The sequence below is a fragment of the Coturnix japonica genome, chromosome 3 (genome assembly GCF_054131305.1).
Source record: "Coturnix japonica strain WE chromosome 3, WE-NBRP24, whole genome shotgun sequence".
Lineage (NCBI taxonomy): Eukaryota > Metazoa > Chordata > Aves > Galliformes > Phasianidae > Coturnix > Coturnix japonica.
In genome coordinates, this window is record NC_140665.1 from 60,854,368 (window position 1) to 60,878,166 (window position 23,799).

Consider the following 23,799-nt stretch of genomic DNA (forward strand, 5'->3'; position numbering starts at 1 on the left):
GGGTCATCCTATTGTGGAACAAATTACACTGTTGGATCCAATTAGGAGTTCGGGCAGCACATCAAACCTTTGAGTAGTCATCGTTGCAGAGGAACCTGATGTCTCAAGTAGACATATTGTCTCTTTATCTGATACTCAAGAAGAGTTAGGACTGAATGCAATCCAAGATACAACAAGTTGGGGTGACAGCCAGCTCACCTCTGAGGCAAAGAGATGCTTGTAGCTGATGTCTGAGGCAAGTAGCAATACATGGGCAAAGCTTTGTCGTGTTCTAGCTTGTCATTTTGCTGGACTTTCTGTCAGCTAAATTCTCCCAGGAATCTCAACAACAATAAGTGCTTCTTCTGAAGACATGAAAACTGTTCTTAAGCTGTATAGGCTAATCAAGCAATTTCATGCTCAAAATCCTTCCCAGATAGGGCACAAAAGGAAAAAATGTCAGCAATGCCATTGCTTTCTTCTGAAACATGGCCAAAGTGGCAGCCACACTGGCCTCTGAGAAAGAGCACTCATTGTGATGAGGGAGACGTGTTCAAGTACATTGTTTGCTTGTATTCATGTAGCTCCAAATACCACATCACCTACCTTCTCAAAGTTTGAAATAATTCAACTTTACGTGCAAAATATTTAACACAACATCTATCAAGTTGAAGACGAAGAACAAACAAAAGCCCAGTCCTGTACTGCAGAAATTTGGACCTGTCTTTGGTGGGAAATGTATTCTTATTTTGGTTTAAATAACTTTTTAAGATACTGAAAGCATTAGTGATCTTTATATTGCTCTGCACTCTGGAGTATTTCTGCCTGAGGGAAAGACACTGGACAACTGAGGAGATCATGCACTTAGCTCCACAGTTTTCAGCTTTGCCATAACAGCTAGTCTACTGTAAGAGGCAGGGGGCTGGCGCCCGTGTTGATGCATGCTTTTGAACTTTGGGAGATATTTTATGTATATTTATTTCCAGTTTAATGAGAAGGGAGGGAACTGTTATTGTGCTTAAGCAACGTGCCCCATACCTAGTACTTGGAGCTGAAGGCAAAAATCCTCTCCTGACAAATGCAAAAGGGAGGCAGAGGGCCATTCTGACTTCCTCACTATTCAAATTACCTCGGATATATTCTGATAAACCTATTCTAAGTCTTAAAAACAGCTGCCAGGTGTCAGCCTCTACACATTATGTGGGGATGCAAAATCAGATAGCAGTTAAAAATCATGGGGTGGTTTCGTTCTGATCCTGAAGACATGGTTTCAATCCACCATTGAGTCAACTCTCTCTGGAATCATTTAATTTTCAGTTTATTTGGACACAGCATTGAGCTTCATTTTCTGTAGTGTGTGCACCCTTTCAAAATATAGCATATACTCTCTAATACATCATATTATCTGTGAGAAATTACATATGTACCTGTATGCACATATCACACATTTCACTTTCTGCTCTGTAGTGTTCCTTTGTGATTTCAGTATTAATAATGCAGGCTTAGAATAATTCATCCTTATACTCAAAACTGGATAAATAAAATGGTGTTCACTTATGGGCAGCCTTAAGTGCTTTGTGATGGTTTCAGTGCACATAATTTATGCTAATGATAATCTTTTAGAGCCGTATTTTAAAATGCTATGCAGTACATTTTCCTACAGAATACGGAACATCTCTTGCAATGAGAGACATACTCGGCACTTGTGGCCAGTTGGAGACAATCCAGGAAACAAATTCATCTCAGACTCCATTTAGAAATGCAAGTGATTATCTTGAGAATTTTAATGCTGACTTTTACAATTTACTTACAATTAGATATGGAAAGTACCTACGGTATTTTCACTTAGGAAATGGAGTCAGCTTTTACAGGGTCAGAAAAGTGCCTTGAGAAAAAAAGTGCATACAGTTGTCAACACCATCTTGTTCTGGGTAAAACAAAAGCTGCTAGGATGGCTATGTTTCACAAGGAGAAGCTAAAGAATGCTTTTATTTGTCCTAATTTTTGTTGCTGACTTATGTCATTATTTTAAACTAGCATTTAAAAAAAAAAAAAAAAAAAAAAAAAAAAGAATAAATTCTGTTTATCCCAAATGAGCTTTCTGTGTGTCTGAAGTAATAGATATCTGTAATTTTACCCTAGCTCTAAATCTACAAATGAATTAGAATCTCATAACTGCATGACATTCAGATCAGGCTACATATCTTTACTTGCTCTGCTGGGATTGTATGAGGAGATGAGTCCAATAAGGAAAACACAGCTACCAGGTTAATTTCCAAATTCACTAGTGACTGTAGAGTAGATCTGTGGCAAACCTAAGCTATCAGAAAGAGGCCGAATTTACCTTAGGTGAAAACAGGAAAAGAAAGCCAAACCTTCCTGTTGTAATGGGGAGTTTTACATGCAAAGTTAATAGCAGGCTAAGAATGATGTAAAATCCACATGAAACACTGGTAATGAAAGTGTCATTTACCAAAACTGGCAGCTGTAGCATGTACTTAGCTTACTCCTTTGGGAATCTGGGTGCTCCAGCTCCATCCCACCAGTTTTACATCCTCAGAACCACAGTGACAGTAGCACTTGTAACCTATGCCAGTCCTGCATAGGCAGACATGAACTCACTAGACTAAAGATGTCACAGCTGGTAGAGAGAGGACTATTGTTCCTGAAGTTGTAAATGATTAATTTTTTATTACCTTGTTTATCATTATCATGTCAGTGTGATTTTTCTCTTCAAAGAGAGAATGTTTCTTAGCTCTCCAAACACCAAAACCTAACACAAGCAACAGGATTAACTGAAACCTAAGGAAAAAAAAAAATAAGACCTGCAAATCTCTTGTAGCTGCCCAGTTTGGCTTCCCATGGCTGTTTGCTGTGTATTTGATAACAGTCCATTCTCGCAGATGGATCAGTTTATATTGTGTACAGGGTCTGCCAGCCTCATTCCTCCCTAAGGGCTCTGTACACGTAGAGGATAGGAGGAGCATCAGAAGCACTATAGACTGCAGTGAGCATATCTCATGCAAAAGGCAGAAGAAAAGAGAGACCTTTAGGAGAGGGAAAAAGAAAATGCTGTTTGAAGAAGGAACAGTATAACCTGACACACACGTCAGGCTTTACACAAGCAACATGTCACGGCCTCCGGGAAGAAAGCAGGACAGCCACAAAATAGTAAGATGTTTTTGCTATGTGCAACTGAAATAGTGCATGGAGAAGGAATGAGCTATTACTGTATTGATGTGTTTTGTACAGAAATATTTCTGAACAGCTTGAAAGTACAGATGGGATGGAAGTGAGTTTGCCAGTATTAGACTGAGGGGCTTGCTGCCCAGAGTAGAAGGGACTGTTCTTGTTGCAGGGATCAGGAGGGTGGTCTTTTGTACCCCACTGGAGGCAGTAAATTTATGTGCTTAGAAGTGCTTAGAAGTGTAAGTGTGACACACCTGTATAACAAACTAAAGAGATGAGGTTGCCAATAAATAATTGTACACAAAATTATTGTCTTATCAGGGGCTTGACTTCTTTTTCTTTTTTAATTATTACTATTTTTTAATTCATCCTTGATTCTGAAGACCTAAATAGGCTTAGAAAGACATGGACACAAAGTTACTGACTCTTCAGTAACTTATATAGGAGTATATTCAGAAGCAGAAGACTTAATTATTCCAGGGAGCATTAGGGTCAAAAATAGAAATGTCGGATGAGTGTATGTGTCTCTGTGTTTATGTAGTCATTAAATTAAGTGCAAAATGAAATCTGTTTTGTGTTTGGATGTTCAATTCTGCCCACATCTTTCTTCAAGAACTTAGAGCCTCAGGGCTTTCTGGGTGGTTAATGGTGAGTTTTGATGTATAAGCACAGTGGAAAAGTGGAAAAGAAGCCTCCAAGACATTATTGTAGCTATTCCTGAGAAGAAAAGAATTAGCAGATGACAAAGGTCTCCACTGGGGAAATATATATATGTATATATGTATGTATATATACGTGTGTGTGTGTGTGTGTGTGTGTGTGTGTAAAATAATAAACTTATATTAGTTCATGGAAAAAAGATGTCAAACAAATAGATTCTTTCTCCAATAGACTGAAAGAGTGGCCAATGATGTCAATTATGTTGTTACACTGTGCTTATGTTTCTCTAAGGCATTTGTCTTACTGCAACACTGACCTGTTGAGACTAGAACAATACAGAATCTGTATAATGTCCACTTAATGCATTAAAAAATTGTTTATGAGAATTTGCTGAAGTGTGTAATGCTATTGTAAACAGGAGTTATCACCAAGGTGACTTTAAGATACAATTCCACACCACTTAACATTTTGGCAAGTGACATTAAAATGGAAACATTTATTAAACTTCAAGCTGTTGATGTAGTGGGAGCAGGAAAGGGTTTTTCTGCCAAGCCATTCTTCCTGTTCCATTGTTTTCATTGGCATTTACTATTATTTTGTCCACTGACTATAAATAAAAAGCATTTCTTATACGCCCACATGTCACAGGCTTGCAGCATTCCTATGGATTAATTTCTGTCCAATAATTTAATGACAGTCAACCTAGTCTCTCAGATCTATAGACCAGCTACTACGCCAGCTAGATACAGTCAGTTCAGCAGTGCCGTAGATGTGATCCATTAGGATCATGACTTAGGTGAGAAGGGAAGATAACTTTATTCCGGATCAATGAACAGCTAAGGATCCCAGTGCTTCCCATGCTTTCTATATATTCCTTTGACAGGTGGCTGTAATCTTTGCCCATCTCCACAGTGTTGCTCATGAGACAGAGCCATACCAACTACATCTTCTGTACTGAGAAACTCAGACACTGTCTTTTCATAATGGTTACCTGTGCTTTAGCCAATCTTGCTATATCATTCACATCAAATACAGGGTTTGTTTTGTTTAATGTTAACCACCTAATTTGTAGGTGACTGCTTTCAATTGCCTACTCTCTCATTACAAATTAAGAAGAGGAATGTGAGGAGACAGGGAAACCGAATGTCAATCCAGTATTCTCAGTTACCGTTTGGAGCCACATCAAAAAGAGATTTGGTATGGCAAGACTGAGGAAAGTAAGCCATAGGCCAATATTTCATCTGACTTGGCTGTGAAACTCATTCTTGCCAATATGATATATAAGTTCCTTTAAACTGCATTTACATTTCAGAGCATCACATTTTTTTTACTTCATTTTGGTGTTCATAAAAAAAAAAAAAAAAAAAAGTAGAATTGCATGAACCTGTGGCACTTTTCCCCCTATAATTCTTTAAATATTGCAGTACTAACATTTACATAGCAATCTATTCCCTTTCTCTGCAGATCACATGGTGTACAATGATCTTGATGTTCTGGAACTGAAAGTTTAGAAATACAATTTTTCTTTATATGTGTATGTATGCATGTATATATGTACATGTCTGTATGTAAAAAATAATTTCAGGGAAAAATCCTCTTGTTCTTCTAATAGATATCCTAATGCACTTTTATTATATTGCAGAAAATAATAAGCATTTTCATATAGGTCTGGGCTGTTCTCTACATTCCTCAAATCACAAGTGAGTGTATCTTAGTCATGTCAATAAATAAGAGCATTTCTGTGCCTGAAATCATGTCCAGCACCATGTGCCATGTAGAAGAATTTATCCTTCAGTCACAATTTTCTGGTAGCAACTGAGTGATGGAACAGTTGATGTAATTTTTCTGTTGTTAACATCAACTGTAAGTAATGTCCAGCAGTGTGCTGAAAACAATTCAGATAATTTTGGTGACATTATTTTAGTCATTCAGACCAGTCACAGAATCACAGAAATGTAGGGGTTGGAAGGGACCTCTAGAGATCATCAATTCCAGCCTCCCTGACAAAGCAGACTCCCTAGTCCAGGTCGCACAGGTAGGTGTCCAGGTGGGTCTTGCATATCTCCGGATAAGGAGACTCCATGGCCACTCTGGGCAGCCTGTTCCAGTGCTCTGTCACCCTCACCATAAAGAAGTTCTTACACATATTTATGAGGTAATTTCTAGGCTTTGTGGACATTTCCCCTTGTCCTATCACCACACACCAGTGAAAAGAGTCTGGTGTCATCCCTTTTCCTCCTGCACCTTAGATATTTATAGACACTGATCAGATCCCCTCTCAGTCTTCTTTTCTCAGGGCTAAACACACCCACGTTGCTCAGCCTTTCCTCATAAGAGAAGTGCTCTTTATAATCTTTGTGGGCCTCTGCTGGACTCTTTCCAGAGATCCCTGTTTTTTGTGTATTGGGGAGCCCAGAACCGGACACACCATTCCAGTCAGCACACTCCTGCCAACCATACCTGGCTGTAGAGGAACTGCATAAGCAAACGATGGCTATAAATCTGGGCCAGAAAATTTGCCTAAGACTACTTTGGAAAAGGGAGACCCACTTGCTAAATGAAGGGAAAAACATAAATCTGTATATTTATCAAATATGTGTTGAAATTAACTTAGTTATGATGTTAGATAACTGACATTACATTTCCTAATGCAGACAAATCCTTCAAAAGAAATCAGTGTTTCCAAATGTAGGTAATCAAGTCTTTTTCAGAAACTACAGGCTTTTACCCTCTGTTTGACAGGATACGAAACTTCAAAAGCAGGCCACATTAGCAGCAATGCCTATTTGCTTGCTTATGAGTGATGGAAGTATTATCACAATGCATCTGTCTGGGTATTTGGAGAGCTGGTATTGACACTAAGTTAGAGTGGCTCTGTGTGGAGTCAGAAGTTGAACTCTGTGGTTCTTGTGGATCCCATCCAATTTGGGGTGTTCTCTGATTACTTGTAAAGACTTGTGAAGAAGAAAAAATGTCAGTAGTATTGATTCTTTTCTTCTTTGTTTATAGTTATTCTTTATACTTGTGCTGAATTACAGAAATTTTCCATTATTCTGAGCTAATATTTTTTTATATTTACTAATCTTTCTGGAAGGAAATCAGCTGATGATTTGAGTCAGACCAATCATACTTTAGTGAATTTAGTGAATCTAGTGAATTAAATGGTTTTTCTGACAAAAAAAAATCCCTGTACATACTCAAGTGATGATCAAGTCAGCCTCTGCCATAGTTAAATCACGGACTTCTGTGATTACATGTCAGTGGACGGAAGCCTCTTTATTAATATAAATGGAATTTGTAAATGTTTGTTTTAATATAGTAGCAGCCCAAAAAAGAAACACACACATACAAAAAAACAAAAACAAAAAAAAACAAAAAAAAACCCAACACAAAACAGTGAAAAATTTGATTATAATTTGTTTCATTTTCAATTTCTGACTTTCTCTTGCAGAGCAGAGAACTTTTTGTGCTCACATACGGGGCCTTGGTAGCCCAGCTGTGTAAGGACTATGAAAAAGACGAAGATGTCAACAGTTGTTTAGACAAAATGTAAGTACTGCATTAAATATTCAGCCTCCTTGATAATGCAATTTGATCACCTATATATTACCATTCAGCTTTGTTTCTCCTGTCTTATGGGTTCCAGCACTGTCAAGGATTACAGACAACCTGTGTGTAAAGTTAAATATTCTGTCAATAGAAACATTAATTTGTGAATTATGATGAGCAGCTATCTTTAAATTTCAGAAGAAACACATCAGGATTTTTTTAATTGTTTTTACATGTTCTTCGTTAACTTTTTGATCAATTAATTAATAAAATAGGCTTCTAAATTTCATCCATTTCCATGTACTAATCTTCAGCTTCTACATTGACTCTTCCACTCTTTCACATACATGTCATTTCAAACTACTAAAGCTTTTTGCTTTTCACAGGTGTTTCCAAGTTAACATAGAATCATAGAATGGCTTGAGTTGGGACTGATCTCAAAGATCATTTTAGTTTCAATCCCCAGTTGCTGGCAGGGGATTGCTGGCCACTAAATCAGGCACCAGATCAGATTGCCCAGGGACTCATCCAACCTGGCCTTGAACACAACCAGAGATGGGACATCAACAAGTTCTCTGGCAGTCTGTTAAGCAGTGCTTCACACAGCCTTCTTTTGACTTCCCCTCACCTAAAGTGGTTTTCTGACTTGGACGCTAAGAAGTAATAATAATTCAAAGTTGTAGGAATTTGTTTTAGGTGACCAAGTCAACAGACTTCTATAGCTAACACCCTTCCTTGAGGGGTATAATTCAGATCTCTCGCTTGGGTGCTCTACTGGATTATGGATGCTTCACTCTTAACTAAAAGGTTACAATGAGGTGATAGTCCAATAGTTGTCCATGGAAGTAAGTAAAATATCATTGATCTGATAAAGAAATTTGTTCACAAACTGTGAAGAAACAACATCCCTCAAATAGTTATTTGATTTGAAACCCTCATTCAGCTCTAATAGAAATCATACATTGAGAAAAGGATAAACAAACAAAACAACACCACAAAAGAAGACTTATTTCTGACGTTACGGTAGAAATTAGGAAAGGCTATTTTTGAAAGGTGCATAGATGTATTTTGATCCTTGTGGTTTTGTTCTTACACCTGTCTCTATAAAATCTTTTTATCTTTCTCACTAAATAGAAAGACTTGATAAAATATTGACAGATTTTATTGCTGCAATATGAACAGTTTTACTACTGGGACAACAGAAACAGCCTCACTTTGGGAGGAAATATTGTAGCAGAATATTGCGTGAAGATCTGTAGCAGATGGGAAAGTTCTGGTCTCTCCCTCTGTATAAGTGCACATACACAATCTGTAGTGAGACGAATGTTTTTCACTGTATAGTTGCCAAATTGCTGCTTGTAAATTTATTATTCTTTTAACTTTGCAAACCTAATGCATAAAATTTGAAAATCTGTGCATCACTAATGCATGCCTTGCTAACTGCTGATTACTTATTTACCAGCCTAATTGATATTGATATTTATGTGATAAAAATTTCATCATTTTCTGATGCATAACATGCTGCAGTTTTGAACCTCATGCTGCCAAATGCCACATTCCGTCTTGTCATCACACTGAACATCAGATCACTCTTTGGCTTCTTTTCAAAGATGTGTTACAAAACCAGTAAGAAGTTCCACTGACTGCAGCCTGCCATCTTGAAGGTGTAAGGCCCCTGGCACACAGGAAGAAATAAAAATATCCGCATGCATGAACATGTGAAGATCCCTAAAATAATTTCTGAGTTTTTTCAGATATTTTATGTGACATTTCTGTCAATTGCATAAACTTTGGTTTTTGTTCCAAAAATGATTGAAGTGATAATATTTATTATTCACTCTGTGCAGCTACTGAATTCTGTTAACATGTAAGAGCTAGGAATTAATTTTTGTTTAATAAAAATCGTCATTAACTTCTGTTTTTTTTTAACCTAATTTCTCTGAACTTGCAGTATTTTAAATAGAAAATAAAGGTAGTGGTGCACTGAAACTGTATATTAAATATCCACTTCTGGATTCATTCTCAACCATTAGATGAAGGGAGAAAATGTGTTAGAGGGGATTGTGAAGGAAGAATGAAGACAGAGATGAAAAGATAAGAGGATAAAGGAAATAGATATTTGCCAAAGTCCATGCCAATGCATGTACAAGTGCTGTGACTGAAAGGGACTGTTGCTTTGTTCTTTTCCACAGAGGTGGTGTGACATAAACTCTGAGGATTGCACAGGAATGGAGAAATCCTGTTCTGTGTTATCCTTTATTGACAGAAGAGTGTCAATCAGCCTTCACTAGATATTATTTATGTATATTTATATTAATTTATGTTAAATTTCTATTAATATTAATATCAATATTTATACTTATATGAATTTAACATAATTTTATATTTACATAATATATAATAATAATGATATATAAATATAATGAATATTATATTTATATTAATATTTATGTATATTATGCTCATTCATATAATTTCTAATATATGCAAATACACATATGCACGTGTATGTAGACAACATTCGCATTATGCTTTGCTTGCTGGGGATATCATGGTTAAAGGAGTATAGTTCCCTATACAACTACATGAACTATGTCCTAGTGTGTTGTAAAATATGTTAGAAAGAAGAATCTAGACTACAAAGTCTGATGCTCTTAAAACCGTTCATTTAGAAGCATGTCTCTTTTGTTAGTTTTGTTTGTTTGTTTTTGTTTTTTAATGGAGAAAGAACACAAAACAGATTAGGAGGATGACAGGTGGGAAAGCTATCCCTTTTTGAATGCTAACTTTCTTTGTTCTCCCCTTAGGGGTTACGGCATTGGCATAAGACTGATAGATGATTTTTTAGCTCATTCAGATGTGAAACGGTGTCGCAGTTATTCTGAAACGGCAGACATGATTGCACAGGTAATTAAGATCTATGTTCTTCGGAGCTTTGCTATCCTCAGTTGTCTTAGCTTTACTTTCTCTATCAGTTTGCTCCATAACAGTGTTACTTGCATTTTCTGCTATGTGAGGATTGTTTTACTTCTACAGTCACACCCATGCTTTACTTGTGTGAAATATAGCTTTTATGTACTATTTCACTTCAGCTTACTAGCTCACAGAGTTTCTTCTTGAGAGAAGATATCAGTCCCTAAAGCACTAAAACACAGAACAAAAACTGTGATGCTTAATGAGATAAGAATTTTGCAGTTGGTTATGATAATGGCAAGTTTGCTTCTGGGTCATCAGAACCACAATACTGATTCATGTTCGTAGTAGTTTTGTATCTGAGTCGAGGACAGTATGAGAATCTGAAAGAAGGTTGTGGTACACTTTAAATGCTGACTGCATGGATTTCTTGTTTGATGTTAAGCAACATATAATCCCATAGAGTTGCAAGTCACATTTTCAAGAAACAGTTCTGTTTGTTTTTCTTCATGTAGGCTCATTTTGATGAAGAGCCTATATATTCATCTAAACATATATTCTTTTTTATTCTAATTCATACAGATGGAAATGAGGAAAATTTATAAATGTAACTTTTGAAATGGTTTATTTATTTCACTTCTCTCTCTTTTGGAGTCCCAAAGGAAGACTGAGAGGCCTTTGTTCTACTCCTAGGGAAGCTGTGCATGATAGTTTTAAAGGAGTTTCTCTCCAGGCAGCCTGGCTTTAAAAAGTTATATAATAAAATAATAAAAGCTCATTTCTTATTTAATTGTTGAATTACTTATGTATGCACGTGAATCACTTACTTATATTACTGAGACAGTTAAAAAATCTGCACTATATAATTTTCAATTTTGCCTTCATTTTGTGCTCTATTACACTGCAAAGCAGCTGCTGAATTTGCATAGTTTCCATGTAAGTCATCTTTTGCACCAGAAATTTTAACAACAGAATTTTGAAAGATTTGTCATACCATAATTCAAAGCCCAGATGAAACTAAATCAAAAACATATGAGGGCCTCACACATTTAACTAGTCATTGTCCTTGTAAGTAAGGCTTAGAATCTGAGCAGCAGATAGCGGAAAAAGAGGTAAGATAAATTAACTGAGAAAACTGGTTCTCACTGATGGGAAGAAGTGAGTAAATTGGAATACTGAATGTGGAATAGAAAGAGACCAGATGCTTCCTGTTTATTTGTGGACTCATTTGACAGGAATCAAAGTTAATACAAAATCTAAATTTTCTGAGAGAAAATGTCAATTCTGCTTCTTTTTTTTGATCACTTTGTTTTTAATAGTATTGAAAATGATCTTCTGTGGCAGCTGCTTAACTTTAATTCTGTGACAGCGTTGATACAAAAAAGCTTTTTGTGATAACTGATTTAGGAATAGAGTTAAATTTGCCAAAATCAGATTCTTTCTGAAAAAAAATAGGTCAAACTGTAATTTATTTTTGCCTGTTTTGATAGAAGTATTCCAAGAACCACATGGCAATTGCATTAAATCACAGACATTTTGGAAGTAGAGCAGAGCTAAAATAACACTGCCCTGGGAACAAAGTTCACTGAGATACTGAGGCTCCAACCAGGCACTTGTCATAGTACTCGGCACTCAGCAGCTGTACTTCCAAAGTAGAGACCATGCTATGAGGCACAGGGAAAAGGGAATGCAGAAGCAGCAGCCCCCTGCAGCTGGCTAGCCAAAACCATCAGATCTTTCATGCCATAGGGCTGTTAAGTGCATCTTGCTCTCAGCAGACCAGAACAGAGGGTTGATAGCTGCAGCCAGCATCTCCTCACACTCTCAGTACAAATCACATGTAAGCATGCAGCAAAGGGAGAGTGAGGGGAGTGCTCCTTTTCTACCTCCTGTGGAAGAAAAATTGTCCGCTTGGTCCTCCCACCTTTCCCTCATCTTCTACACATGCTTTAACCTTTGTTTCCCAGATCTTACTGAACAGTAGAGAACCCATCATTATTTCAACCCAACCTGTTCCTTATATAAACATATCAGCTTTTTAATCTACTTAGTGCACTCTCTGTTTCATCCTTGCTTGCTCTGGGTTTCTTTGGTGCTGGTGAGGTAAACAGACAGCTTTGGGAAGGAAAATTTAGCAGAGGAATAGAAATGATTTTTCTTTCAGTAGGCCTGAAGTAAAAGCCAGCATTTGATTCTTTTGGAAGGCTTTGTCTCTCCTTTTAAACTGCATATAATAAAGATCATCATCTTCTGCAGGATACAAAATCCTACAGGATCAGTATGAGACTGATTGTACGAATGTCAGAAGAAAATAAGTAAAGAGAACAAATCAAAGGGAATCATAGAATCATAGAATAGCTACAGTAAGAAGGGATCTTAAAGACCATCTAGTTCCAAACTCCCTGCCATTACACCAATAAAGCTTAGTTTGTGAATAGTTTTCTGGGTGAGATCAGAATACCTGTGATATGGGCTTTTACAAACAGCATCCTTCCTGTCTGTTGTAATCACACATACCCAGAGCTTCGCCCATGCTCTGGTTATTTTCTGCCATGAATTTAGTGAAGTGAAAGGCCATAGTTCTGTGACAACCTGCAGGTCTGTCTCACTGTTGCCAAACCTGCTTGCTGTCATGACTTTAATTTTGGCAGGCTTGCCTCTAGGCTTTCAGCTGCAGCATGTACATTGAGGTGCATAACATAACGTAAGTCTGCTGCAAAGTGAGGCAGCTAGGATGAAAAAAACAAACAGTAAAACTACTCAAAGAGCAAAAAAACTTCTTAATATACAGAAAAAAAACCACCAAAAGAAGTCTAAGTAAATAGTGGAACTAAAAAATTAATGGTCTGTAAATGCAGATAGATTTTTTTTTTTTTCTCAAGAAACACAGTGAGTATGTGAAGAGCTGGGTAATGCATATTGTTTTGTTGATAAGAGCCTGATTAGAGCTGTGCAAAGCTATGATTCTTTGCAGACTCAGGGAGCCTGGCAGTAAAATCCTGCATAAAAGCCCGCCGAGTAATTTCAGGGAGAGGAACTTGGCAGAAATGTGATGCCTTTTATATAGCATTTGCAAAGGCTCACGTACCCAATGTGAGAACCATGTTGTACATTCCACGTGAATGAAGTGAAGCAGAAATCTATGGAATGAGAAGCCTTATCCACAGCAGGGACTGTGCCCCACCTGGATGACCTGCTTGCATCTCTGGCTCCAGACACAATCACCATTTCCTAGGATGTCAAAAAATATGAAAATCAGTCCTCTGCAAAAGTATTTTCTCATCTTAAAACACGGAACTGTCTTCCAAGTCCTCTATCTTATCCTGACTGCAGGCCTAGTATTCATTGGTGGTTCTATGCAGCATTAGAAATGCCCTTCAAAATTATTGGTACCTAAAAGTTTGACTGCAAGATTTGTCCCAGTAATTACCTGGTATCTCACTGTGAAGTGAAATCACTGTTCAGTGTCCCCCAAAGACATCCCAGGAATAAGGAGGACGGGTTATCAAGGAGACCATCTGTGGTGTTCTACATGCAACAGGAGACCAAAGACACTGAGATGCCCCGAGTAGCCAAACATCTCTGTGTCTCAATACTTCCTGTAACTGGAAATGATCTGGTAGCAAAACCTTTACTTTCTGTGGACTGTAAGAAAGCAACAAACTTCTATTATTGTGTCCACCCATTTCAAATTGCATTGCTTTGTGATAGCCATTTGATTTATACAGGACAGGTGTGCTATAGCATCTTTTACATAGGATATTGTTCAAACCCTCTCAAAAGTCATTATTCAATCCTTTTTGCTGTTGTCTCTTGATCTGGAGCCAATGATATCAGCAGGGCATGAGCCTGAAGCACTAGTGAGTACTGCAGTCTTCACTGTTGTTGAGAAGTAATTTCATTTCATCAAAAAATAAAATAAAATGCAAGTATGAAACAGGGACTGAATGTAATCATGAAGAAAAGGGCCACTGTGAAAGAAAATATACACATTAAAGAAGCTAGAAGTATGCTATATTAGTGCAGTAGAAAAAGACTGAAGATATATGTGATCTATGGTATTTCCCTTCTGTCTACGAAGTCATATGTTGTCTCTCTTTCCTCACTGACTTCTTTCTGGCCTTCTTCTACTAGCCTGTGAATTGTGCTGTAATGCTGTTTGCTACTGCTGAAAGTATGGAGCTGGGAAGCATCTTCCCATGCCTGAAAAGCTGGCAGGGGCATAACTTCTGGCTTGCTGTTCTCAAAAAAACACTTCAGGTTTCTCTCGCTCAGCATGGTGGCATACAGCTGGAAGGTCTGCTCCAGTTGCTCCTTCTCTTTCTCAGCATACACCTTCCAGAACTTCAGCTGGAGATGGCTGACTTTCGACTGGCAGCTGGCACAGCAAGTGGTTAGCAGGGAGAAAAGAGCCATAGCCACTATCACACACCAGCCTAAAATCTGGGAAAACAAAAGAAACAGACCTCAGGTTAAAGTGCGAACACTATTTAAGAATGTCTGTCAGAGTGACTGTGCTTTGTACAGTGGGTCTGCTGCTCTTCTAGGAAAGCTACCACGTACACATCTTCCCAGTTTTCATTTGTTGACTGGCATTTGTGTTAATGAGGCTGACACATCTGAATGAAAATGAAACAAAAGTCAGGACTGAGGCTTTTCTGTACTGTTCATTTTGATGTCTCTTTCTCAGGAAAGTGAATGAAAGTTGCTCTTGAGGTAAAACTCTAAAAAAAAAAAGATAGCTTATACTAGAGGCTGTCTGACCACCAAGAGATAGGCTTTGCCTTAGTTTTATGTGATCCTATCTTATATGAAGGGAACTTGGATAACAACAGCTGAATAGACCAGTGCAAATGCAATAGCAAATTCAGGGACAGATGAACTCAAATCAGACCTCAGATACAAGACCATACAGAAAGAAAAATCTAAGAGGAGTCTAAATGGTCAGTCAAATAATGCACCAGCTGAATAATGGCTAGCACAGTAAACGGATTGGACCTGAGGGCAAGTAATAACATCTGGACAATGGAGAGAGGATTTTGATGAGAATTTATTGCAAAATATAGTGATCTGGCATGTAGCATATTGGAATTGCTCGCTGAATTCTGCCACATAGAGGGAGAAGTGCACAGGTAGAATATAAAGGCACAGTCTCCGGATGGTAAATGAGTTTCTGTCACTTGAGAAATTAAATAGAATCACTCAGCAAGAATTAGGATTGCAATACAGTTCTGAATTGTGACTAACTAAAAAAAAACACAATGGATAAGTAACCTTTTTCCCAGCTCAATCAACCTTTTAAACTTTAAATATTCTTAAATGTGTTGTTTTGAGATTTCATTAAAAACAACAACAAAAAAATCCCATGTTTTAGCATAAATTAGTTAATAGGAATATATGTTTTAACATTAAAATCTTGACATAAATTCTTCCTTGTCTGTTTCATTTCTTTTTTCTAGGAGATTCACTGAAATCTAACCCATTCCTGTGAATGTTTTTTGACTTTGATAGGTCAGCCCTTTGTAGAGGAAAATCATTTTTCATTCCAAAACTGTTTTTAAATGTTCTTGCTCAGTTCTGTGACTGGAGAGAACAAGAGAAAAAGGAAATAACATACCCATCAGCAGGTCTGCCTTGGCACTGAAACAGAGCACAACTCTTTTACACACTGATTAGAAATAGTTGCCATATTTTCAGAGATCCCTCAAGTTTTTTTCAGGATCCCTCAAGTTCTTTGTAGCTACTTCTGAGTTTTACTAAATAATGTTAAGAATTTTTTAAGGGAAAGAGTAACTTCCATATTTATAGCAAGGAATAAGGGTGAAAAAAATGTGAGCAACTGTTTTTGTGGGATGATTTCCTTTAAGGAGAGCAGAGGTGTGGATGCAGGTTTTTCTTACCTAATGCCACTGTCACAGCCAGCAGCTTCACCTGCCTTTTCCACTGTGATGTGCAAGATTTGCAAAACATGCTTGTTTCCAAATGAAGGGACAAATTCCAATGTGGAATAAATCATTTAATTTTCAGAGACCCATATGAACTGGAACTGATTTCCCATGCACTGTCTTAATGGGGATGACACAAAAAGCTGCAATCTGCCTCATGGGAATTCTTGAATAAATGTTGGAATAATAACTCCTGGTAAATAGTTGTATTTAGCCAATGGAAACATGGGAATTTTCCCTGGGGGAACAGGGAAGTCTGTCTAACTATTATTTTTAGGGACTATTTTGGAAGAATGATTTTGAATTATTTTATGCATTTTCTGCTCACTTCGTGGTCTCCTATTATCTCTTCCTATTTGCCTGAGGAAATGAAAATAAAAACAGCTCCCAGATAGGAAATATTTCCAGATGAATACAATCATCTAATAAAAACTTACTGGCTCCACAGAATGCTTCTTGACATATGCTGACAATAATCTTTCCATCATTTTCTATAGCATTTTTTTCTCCTTTCCTTTATTTTGTTTTCATCTCTAAATTTATTTACATTGCAAGACAATGAAAACAACTGTAATGCACAAGTATAGCAGCATGTAATCTCAGCCTTGCATTCTCTTGTTTCATTTTAGTGTTTCTTTCTTCTTGCAAGCAGGACAAAAAGATGCTTTCATCTGGCATCATAAACTTGAGAAATGCAAACAGAAATAAGTTATCTAGACAGTGAGTCACAAATCTGATTTTTCGGTATTTTCCTACTGCTAACGATCTAAGATTTCCTTATGGTACATATAATGATATAAATGATATGATAATAGGAGATGATTGTTATATGGATTTGTAGTGTAACAAACCATTCAGATAGGGTAATACCTGTTGATTTGGACTACTAAACAGTCCGGTGCTGTTCTTTTTTTCAGAGCTTTTTTCTTTCAGAAAACCAGCTTTAAACTGTCTGACTTTACTGATCCTTACTACAGTGGAATCCACACCCCCATGCCCACCCGCCCACCCCTCTCCCCAGAGACAGGTCATTGTTCAAATGGAATTAAAATATCAATTACTGAATTTTACAGGGCTGCATTGTGACAAAACTATATGTAAAGCCAATGGTTTTAACACCTTCCTTAGATGATTCACAGCAGCAGTGCGAACTTCAATATCTTCTTTCTTGTTTTTCTTACCTGGGAGTGTGCCTGCAGTGTTAGCTTGAGTTCCTCACTCTCTGAAAAGGGCATGGTGCTTTTGTCACAGGACACCTTGTACAGCTCCTCAAAGCACTTCACAGATTTGTTGTGGCAAATTGCATCTAAGTAGGCAGGATTTCTCAAGCCACTCATGGCACATTCATAAAAAGTCCCGTTAAGCAAAGCCACAGAAAGCCACATCACTGGGGCTACCAGAGCATTTAAAGTGATTTGTCCAAAGATGATGAAGAAATGGCAGATATTCCCTTTGGGGAATATTTTTCTGGGGTTCACCCAGCAGCCTGTGAAGAGCTTCCAGGTCTTATTATTCAGGAAATATCCAAAAACAAACAAAAGTAAAGCTGGAGAGAAGAGAAAAGCCAAACCATACTTGAAGTTTTCATTGCTGCAGGGGCATCTGAAAGCAACAAGAGAAAATGCACGTTCACTTCCCAGTGTCAGCAGAGCCATAACGCTGTAGCCAATAGCAGTTCTCCGGTTCATAAAGAATTTCAGGATTGTTCGGAAACCATCCATGTCTGATACTCACCAAAGAGGCAAAAAAACAAAACAAAACTTAGCTTCAGCTGGAGCAGCCTGTGGCTGTGTGTTTCAGGAGAGCTCTCCACAGACAGAACAGCTGCTGTGAACCTGGTGCTTCAACACCGCCTGGGTCACACAGTGATCTCAGTAAAAATGCATGCATATGGGACCTCTCTACCAGCAGAGCAGATGTTGCATATTTAAAGTAATACTAACCAGTAGAGGCAGAGATGCAAATCCCGCCCTGTTATCAAATACATCCCTGTAGTTTTACTCTTTCTTCTTTTGTTTCAGTTGTAGTTTCACTTATTTATTTATTTATTTATTTATTTTGGCTGCACATGGAGAACTGAGTAAACACACTTAACAGTTACAGGAGTTCCTGAGCAGTGATTATCAAAGTTGCTGGCAATGTAGGGCAAGGTAGAGCCCAGTATAGAGCTAATGGCTCCAGAAGAGCATAACGACACTGTGAAAGCATGAGGGAATAAAATACAACTTTTTTTTTATGGGGCTGTAAATACGGGAACATCAAGTAAAGAACAAGCAGCCTTACAGTGTACTTCTCTAAAGTATCACATAACTCCAAATTTGTGATTAAAGTAGAACACAGAAGAGATTAATCTAGTATGATCTCAAGACTAACTGCTCCTTACCCCTGCTTTCCTGGAGCAAAATTAGTCTGCAGAATGTTGTATTCTAAAGTTTCTCCTCTGGTTTGTGCCCAACAGATTCAAGTGGCTGAGTATCCTCCTTTTGCAGGTGGCTTTCAAGATGTACTTGGGGGTCACCCCCAGTGTGAGCTGCAGTAGTGCTGCAGGAAATGAATTCTCCTTAATCCTGGACAAAAACCCATTAGTGGACTTTGTGGAGGAGCTGCCAGCGGAGCGAGCATCCCTTTGCTACTGCAACCTCCTCTGCGGAGTGATTCGAGGTGCCTTGGAAATGGTAAGGAAGCACACGTGCATTTTCTCTGTTCTTTATTAACATGCAGAGGTGCAGAAATGCTACACCTCTTGCTCAGATAACTGAAGGAAGCTTACCAGTATTAAATTTGTTTCTCAGATTTAATGTCTAAACTGAAATTGAAAGGGTCAGGCTGATCATGAGGTCAAGAAGCACACAGGCTGGCTCACTAAACACAGTCTCTCAGCTGGGCCCTTTTTGAAGGCTGGTGGGACAAGAAGCTAGCTAAAAATAATAGGAGGAGCCAGCGTGCTGTGCTGGACTTGCCATTTGTTCCTCAATCCTATTTCACTTTTTCTGCATAGATATTATTGGTAAAAACATCCCTGACTCTTTCCATCCTTGATGTGTGAGAATCAATAAAAATTTCTCACATAACAGCATTACAACTGCAGCATCATGTGAAAGAGAGAACAGAAATGAGGATGCAGAGAACAAAAACAAATAATCAGAAGTATACCGGATGACATCCCCAATCATTCAAGGCTTTTACAAAAGAATACACAAAGGCCATAATCTGAATGTCACTGAGCTGTAGTACTTCTGTGCCATTTTCTGGATGATAACATTTGGGCTGCATTGTGTTTTTGTTAATAAGTATATGATTTGTCACATCTTATGTTTCAAGAAATTGAAAGTTGTGTAAGCATTATTTCTGTAAATCAGTCCCAGAATCATAGTATGTGATATATATATGATATCTGACCAATTTACAGAAGTATTAATAACTTATGTAAGTGATCAGGAGATTTTGTGATCACAAAATCAGATCTTCTGTTCTCAAAGCAAAGCAAAACACTGGAATGATGGTTAACTGATTAACATACGCTAATTCTAGTGTATGTAGGCTTCTATTAATTTGGTCTGAAAATATATTTTTAAAAATCATGAAATCTGTTTTTTACAAAACCTGTAAAAGAGGGTCCCCTTGTGGTAAGAGAGAGATGAAAATGCTGTTACACCAGAGGAAGGAGACAAACTCAGTGCTTCTTTGCTTCTTCCTAGGTACACTTGGCAGCAGAAGTGACCTTCCTGCAGGACAGGCTGAGGGGTGATGCTGTGACAGAAATAGGAATTACATTTTTAAGGAAGGCTGAAGACAAGAAAGCAAAGAAGAAATAAATGAAAGAAATGTCAAAATAAATCTTTTTAAGGGATGCCTTAGAACTTTTGTTTCTGAGGATGAAATGCAGGGTAGAAATGTTTCCTTAAGTCATCTGCACCACCAGATGTTGGAGAGGTGAAGAAATCTGGAAGGAAAAGATGAGGTCAGAGCAAAAATCTTAATCCTCCTGGCACAGATATCAGTACTAAAGATCAAAATGCCTTTACTCTTCCTTTTCCCATAACCATACTCTTGAGCAGAATGGATGCTTTATGTCAGTATTCAGTGCATGCTGGGTGCAAAATATTCATTCAGACACCTACTGTTTTCAGGTGAACATGACTTTGTTTTTTTGTGGGTGTTTTTTTTTGTTTGTTTGTTTTTGTGATGTTTAAAAGCACAGTTAATAAGATATACTTTATTTCCCTGTCTGGCTGTGGTTAAGTATAATAAATCCTACAACATGCATTTTCTCACTGTGAGTTGTCTGCTTTGGTATGCAGTGTTTTGCCACTCACTGTCCTTTACACTGGGCATCCTCCTGCCTTTCATTTTCACAGGACCTTCTCATCAGGGATAGAAATAAGGCATAACTTTCCCCAGATGCTTTCAGTCTGTCCTGAACAATTTTACTGTGTTTCTATGGGCCTGGCTCCATTGAGTCAAGGAACACCTTGCTGCTGATTTCAGGGCCCATTGTTAACTTCCAATTTACAACATTCCAGAGCAGGTTTATTGCCTCAGAATCACACAGAATCACAGAATTACCCGGGTTGGAAGGGACCTCAAGGATCATGTAGTTCCAACCCCCCTGCCTAGCAGGGCCACCAAACATACACATTTACTAGATCAGGTTGCCCAGGGCCCTGTCCAACCTGGTCTTGAACACCTCCAAGGATGGGGCATCCACAACCTCACTGGGCAGCCTGTTCCAGGACCTAACCACCCTTCTAGTAAAGAACTTTCCCCTAACATCCAACCTAAATCTTCCCTCCTTCAACTTAAAACCATTTCCCCGTGTCCTGCTATTGTCAGCCCTTTCGAAGAGTTTATTCCCCTCCTGGGAGTAAGTTCCCTTCAGGTATTGAAAGGCTGCAATGAGGTCACCCCGCAACCTTCTCTTCTCCAGGCTGAACAAACCCAACTCCCTCAGCCTGTCCTCATAGGGGAGGTGCTCCAGCCCCCTGATCATCTTTGTGGCCCTCCTCTGGACCCTTTCCAAAATCTCCATATCTTTTTTGTACTGAGGGCTCCACACCTGGACACAGTACTCCAGATGGGGCCTCACAAGAGCAGAGTAGAGAGGGACAATCACCTCCCTATCCCTGCTGACCACCCCTCTCCTGATGGAGCCCAGGATCCCGTTTGCTTTCCGGGCTGCCAGAGCGCACTGCTGGCTCATGTTAAGTTTCTCATCTATCAGGACCCCTAGGTCTTTTTCAGCCGAGCTGCTCTCAAGGACAACTCCTCCCAGCCTGTACAGGTGCCTGGGGTTCTTCCGGCCCAAGTGCAAAACCTTGCACTTTGCCGTGTTGAACCTCATTAGGTTCACCCGAGCCCAGCTTTCCAGCCTGTCAAGGTCCCTCTGAATGGCATCTGTTCCCTCCACCGTATCGACTGCACCACTCAGCTTGGTGTCATCAGCAAACTTGCTGAGGGTGCACTCCATTCCCTCATCGATGTCATTAATAAAGATGTTAAAGAGCACCGGTCCCAAGACAGACCCTTGAGGGACGCCGCTTGTTACCGGCCTCCACCTGGACATAGAGCCATTGACCACCACCCTCTGTCTGCGGCCTTTCAACCAATTGCTTATCCATCTAGTTGTCCACCCATCAAATCCACCTCCCTCCAATTTGGAGATGAGGATGTGATGGGGGACCATGTCAAAGGCCTTGCTCAGGTCCAGGTAAATGACATCGGTCGCCTTCCCTTCATCCACCAACGCCGTCACTCCATCATAGAAGGCCACAAGATTAGTTAAGCATGACCTTCCCCTGGTGAAGCCATGCTGGCTGTCTCGGATCACATGCTTGTTTTTTATGTGATCAAGCATGTTGTCCAGGAGGATCTGTTCCATAATCTTCCCAGGCACAGAGGTGAGACTCACCGGCCTGTAGTTACCCGGGTCGTCCCTGCTCCCCTTCTTGTAAATGGGAGTGACGTGACCCTTCCTCCAATCATCCGGGACCTCACCTGACAGCCACGACTTCTCAAATATGATGGAGAGCGGCTCAGCAACCACCTCAGCCAGCTCCTTCAGGACCCTGGGATGCACGCCATCTGGCCCCATAGACTTATACTCATTCAGTCTAAGGAGGCACTCTCGGACTTGCTCTACCCTTACAGTGGGGAGGGATTTACCTCCTTGGTCCCCACATGGAGGTATGGGGGTGCAAGACTTAGGGACGTGAAAAAGACTAGAATCCTGGCCACCAGTGAAGACCGAGGTGAAGAACTCATTCAGCACCTCAGCTTTCTCTTCATCTGTTGAAGCCATTTCTCCTTTTAAATTTACCAGAGTAGGCACGTCCATTTTGGCCTGTCTCTTCTGGCCAATGTACCTGTAGAAGGTTTTCTTGTTGTTTTTCACATCCCTCGCCAAGTTCAGTTCTGCCTGCGCCTTGGCTTTCCTGATCCCACATCTGCAAGTTCGGACGGCATCCCTGTATTCTTCCCGGGTGACACAGCCTTGTTTCCAGAGCTTGTACACCCCTTTCTTCACCCTCAGTTCTCTTAGCAGGTCCTTGCTGAGCCATGCCGGTTTTCTACCTCTCCTGCCCACTTTCTTAATCAGGGGAATGGAGACCTCTTGTGCTGCCAGGAGGGCATCCTTGAACAGTAGCCAGCTCTCCTCAACGTCCTTATCTTTGAGGGCAGCGCGCCAGGGGATCTTGGCCAGCATTCCATTGAGTAGCTTGAAGTCTGCTCTTCTAAAGTTGAGCATCCTGGTCCTGCTCTTTGCCAGGCCCACATCGCTTGAGATCACAAACTCAACCAGGGCATGATCGCTGGAGCCCAGGCAGCCTCCAACCTTGACGCCTTTGATGATCTCCTCAGCGTTGGTGAGCAGCAGGTCCAGCAGCGCTTGACCTCTGGTCGGTCTGTCCAATACCTGAACCAGAAAGCTATCATCAATGGATTCCAAGAGCCTTCTGGAGCTCTTGCAGCTCGCCGTGTGGTTTTCCCAACAGATGTCAGGGTGGTTGAAGTCCCCCACCAGGACAAGAGCCCGTGAGCCAGACGCCTCACGCATCTGGAGCAAGAAAGCCTCATCAGCAGCCTCCCCTTGATCAGGTGGCCTGTAGTATACCCCTAATACCAGCTGACCTTTATTAGTCCCATCTCTAATCCTAACCCACAGGCTCTCAACCTGTTCTTGACTGTTTCTCATGGGGAGCTCCTCACAGTTTATCCAATCTCTGACATAAAGGGCGACTCCCCCACCCTTCCTACCTCGCCTATCTCTCCTAAAGAGCCTATAGCCATCGATGGTAGTATCCCAATTGTGGGAGTCATCCCACCATGTTTCTGTGATAGCAACAATGTCATAATTTTCAGAGTGCATCACAGTTTCCAGTTCCTCCTGCTTGTTACTCAGGCTCCGTGCATTAGTATAAAGGCACTTCAGCCGGGCTGTCCGTCTCACCACCTTCATAAGCGAACCAGGATCCACTAGAACAGCGGCATCCCCAGCATCCCCCTGCCCTACTCCCTCCTTTTGCACTCTGCAATCTTTGCCCACAGAGTTTGGTACAATCCCTCG

At 39.7% G+C, this 23,799-nt stretch overlaps 2 protein-coding genes across 3 annotated transcripts; one reads left to right on the top strand and one right to left on the bottom strand.

The window, feature by feature from the left end:
- Positions 1-2,949: 2,949 nt before the first annotated feature.
- On the top strand, positions 2,950-20,501 carry TRAPPC3L (trafficking protein particle complex subunit 3L). Of its 2 annotated transcripts, XM_015858630.3 has the most exons (5): positions 2,950-3,150; positions 7,280-7,377; positions 10,185-10,284; positions 18,725-18,910; positions 19,934-20,501. In XM_015858630.3, exons 1-5 carry the CDS (start codon positions 3,109-3,111, stop codon positions 20,048-20,050), a joined length of 543 nt encoding a protein of 180 aa, XP_015714116.1. In that variant the 5' UTR covers positions 2,950-3,108; the 3' UTR covers positions 20,051-20,501. The 2 variants fall into 2 exon arrangements, with proteins under 2 accessions (XP_015714116.1, XP_085397922.1); XM_085541796.1 differs by lacking the exon at positions 19,934-20,501 and having other exon boundaries at positions 2,983-3,150; positions 18,694-18,859.
- On the bottom strand, positions 13,960-18,191 carry CALHM5 (calcium homeostasis modulator family member 5). Its single transcript, XM_015858624.3, has 2 exons — positions 17,417-18,191; positions 13,960-14,733 (listed from the first exon to the last, which is right to left on the bottom strand). The coding sequence occupies exons 1-2, from the start codon at positions 17,954-17,956 to the stop codon at positions 14,344-14,346; spliced, it is 930 nt and encodes a 309-aa protein (XP_015714110.2). The 5' UTR covers positions 17,957-18,191; the 3' UTR covers positions 13,960-14,343.
- Positions 20,502-23,799: the final 3,298 nt, after the last annotated feature.

What these genes read in the sequence shown, in the direction of transcription:
- TRAPPC3L (XM_015858630.3), top strand. Translation starts at nt 3,109, where the DNA reads ATGTCACGGCCTCCGGGAAGAAAGCAGGACAGCCACAAAATA. An exon ending in AGCAGGACAGCCACAAAATA is followed by an intron (nt 3,151 to 7,279) that starts GTAAGATGTTTT and finishes TTTCTCTTGCAG; the next exon opens with AGCAGAGAACTTTTTGTGCT. An exon ending in CGGCAGACATGATTGCACAG is followed by an intron (nt 10,285 to 18,724) that starts GTAATTAAGATC and finishes CTCCTTTTGCAG; the next exon opens with GTGGCTTTCAAGATGTACTT.
- CALHM5 (XM_015858624.3), bottom strand. Translation starts at nt 17,956, where the DNA reads ATGGATGGTTTCCGAACAATCCTGAAATTCTTTATGAACCGGAGAACT. An exon ending in CACTGCAGGCACACTCCCAG is followed by an intron (nt 14,734 to 17,416) that starts GTAAGAAAAACA and finishes TTGTTTTCCCAG; the next exon opens with ATTTTAGGCTGGTGTGTGAT.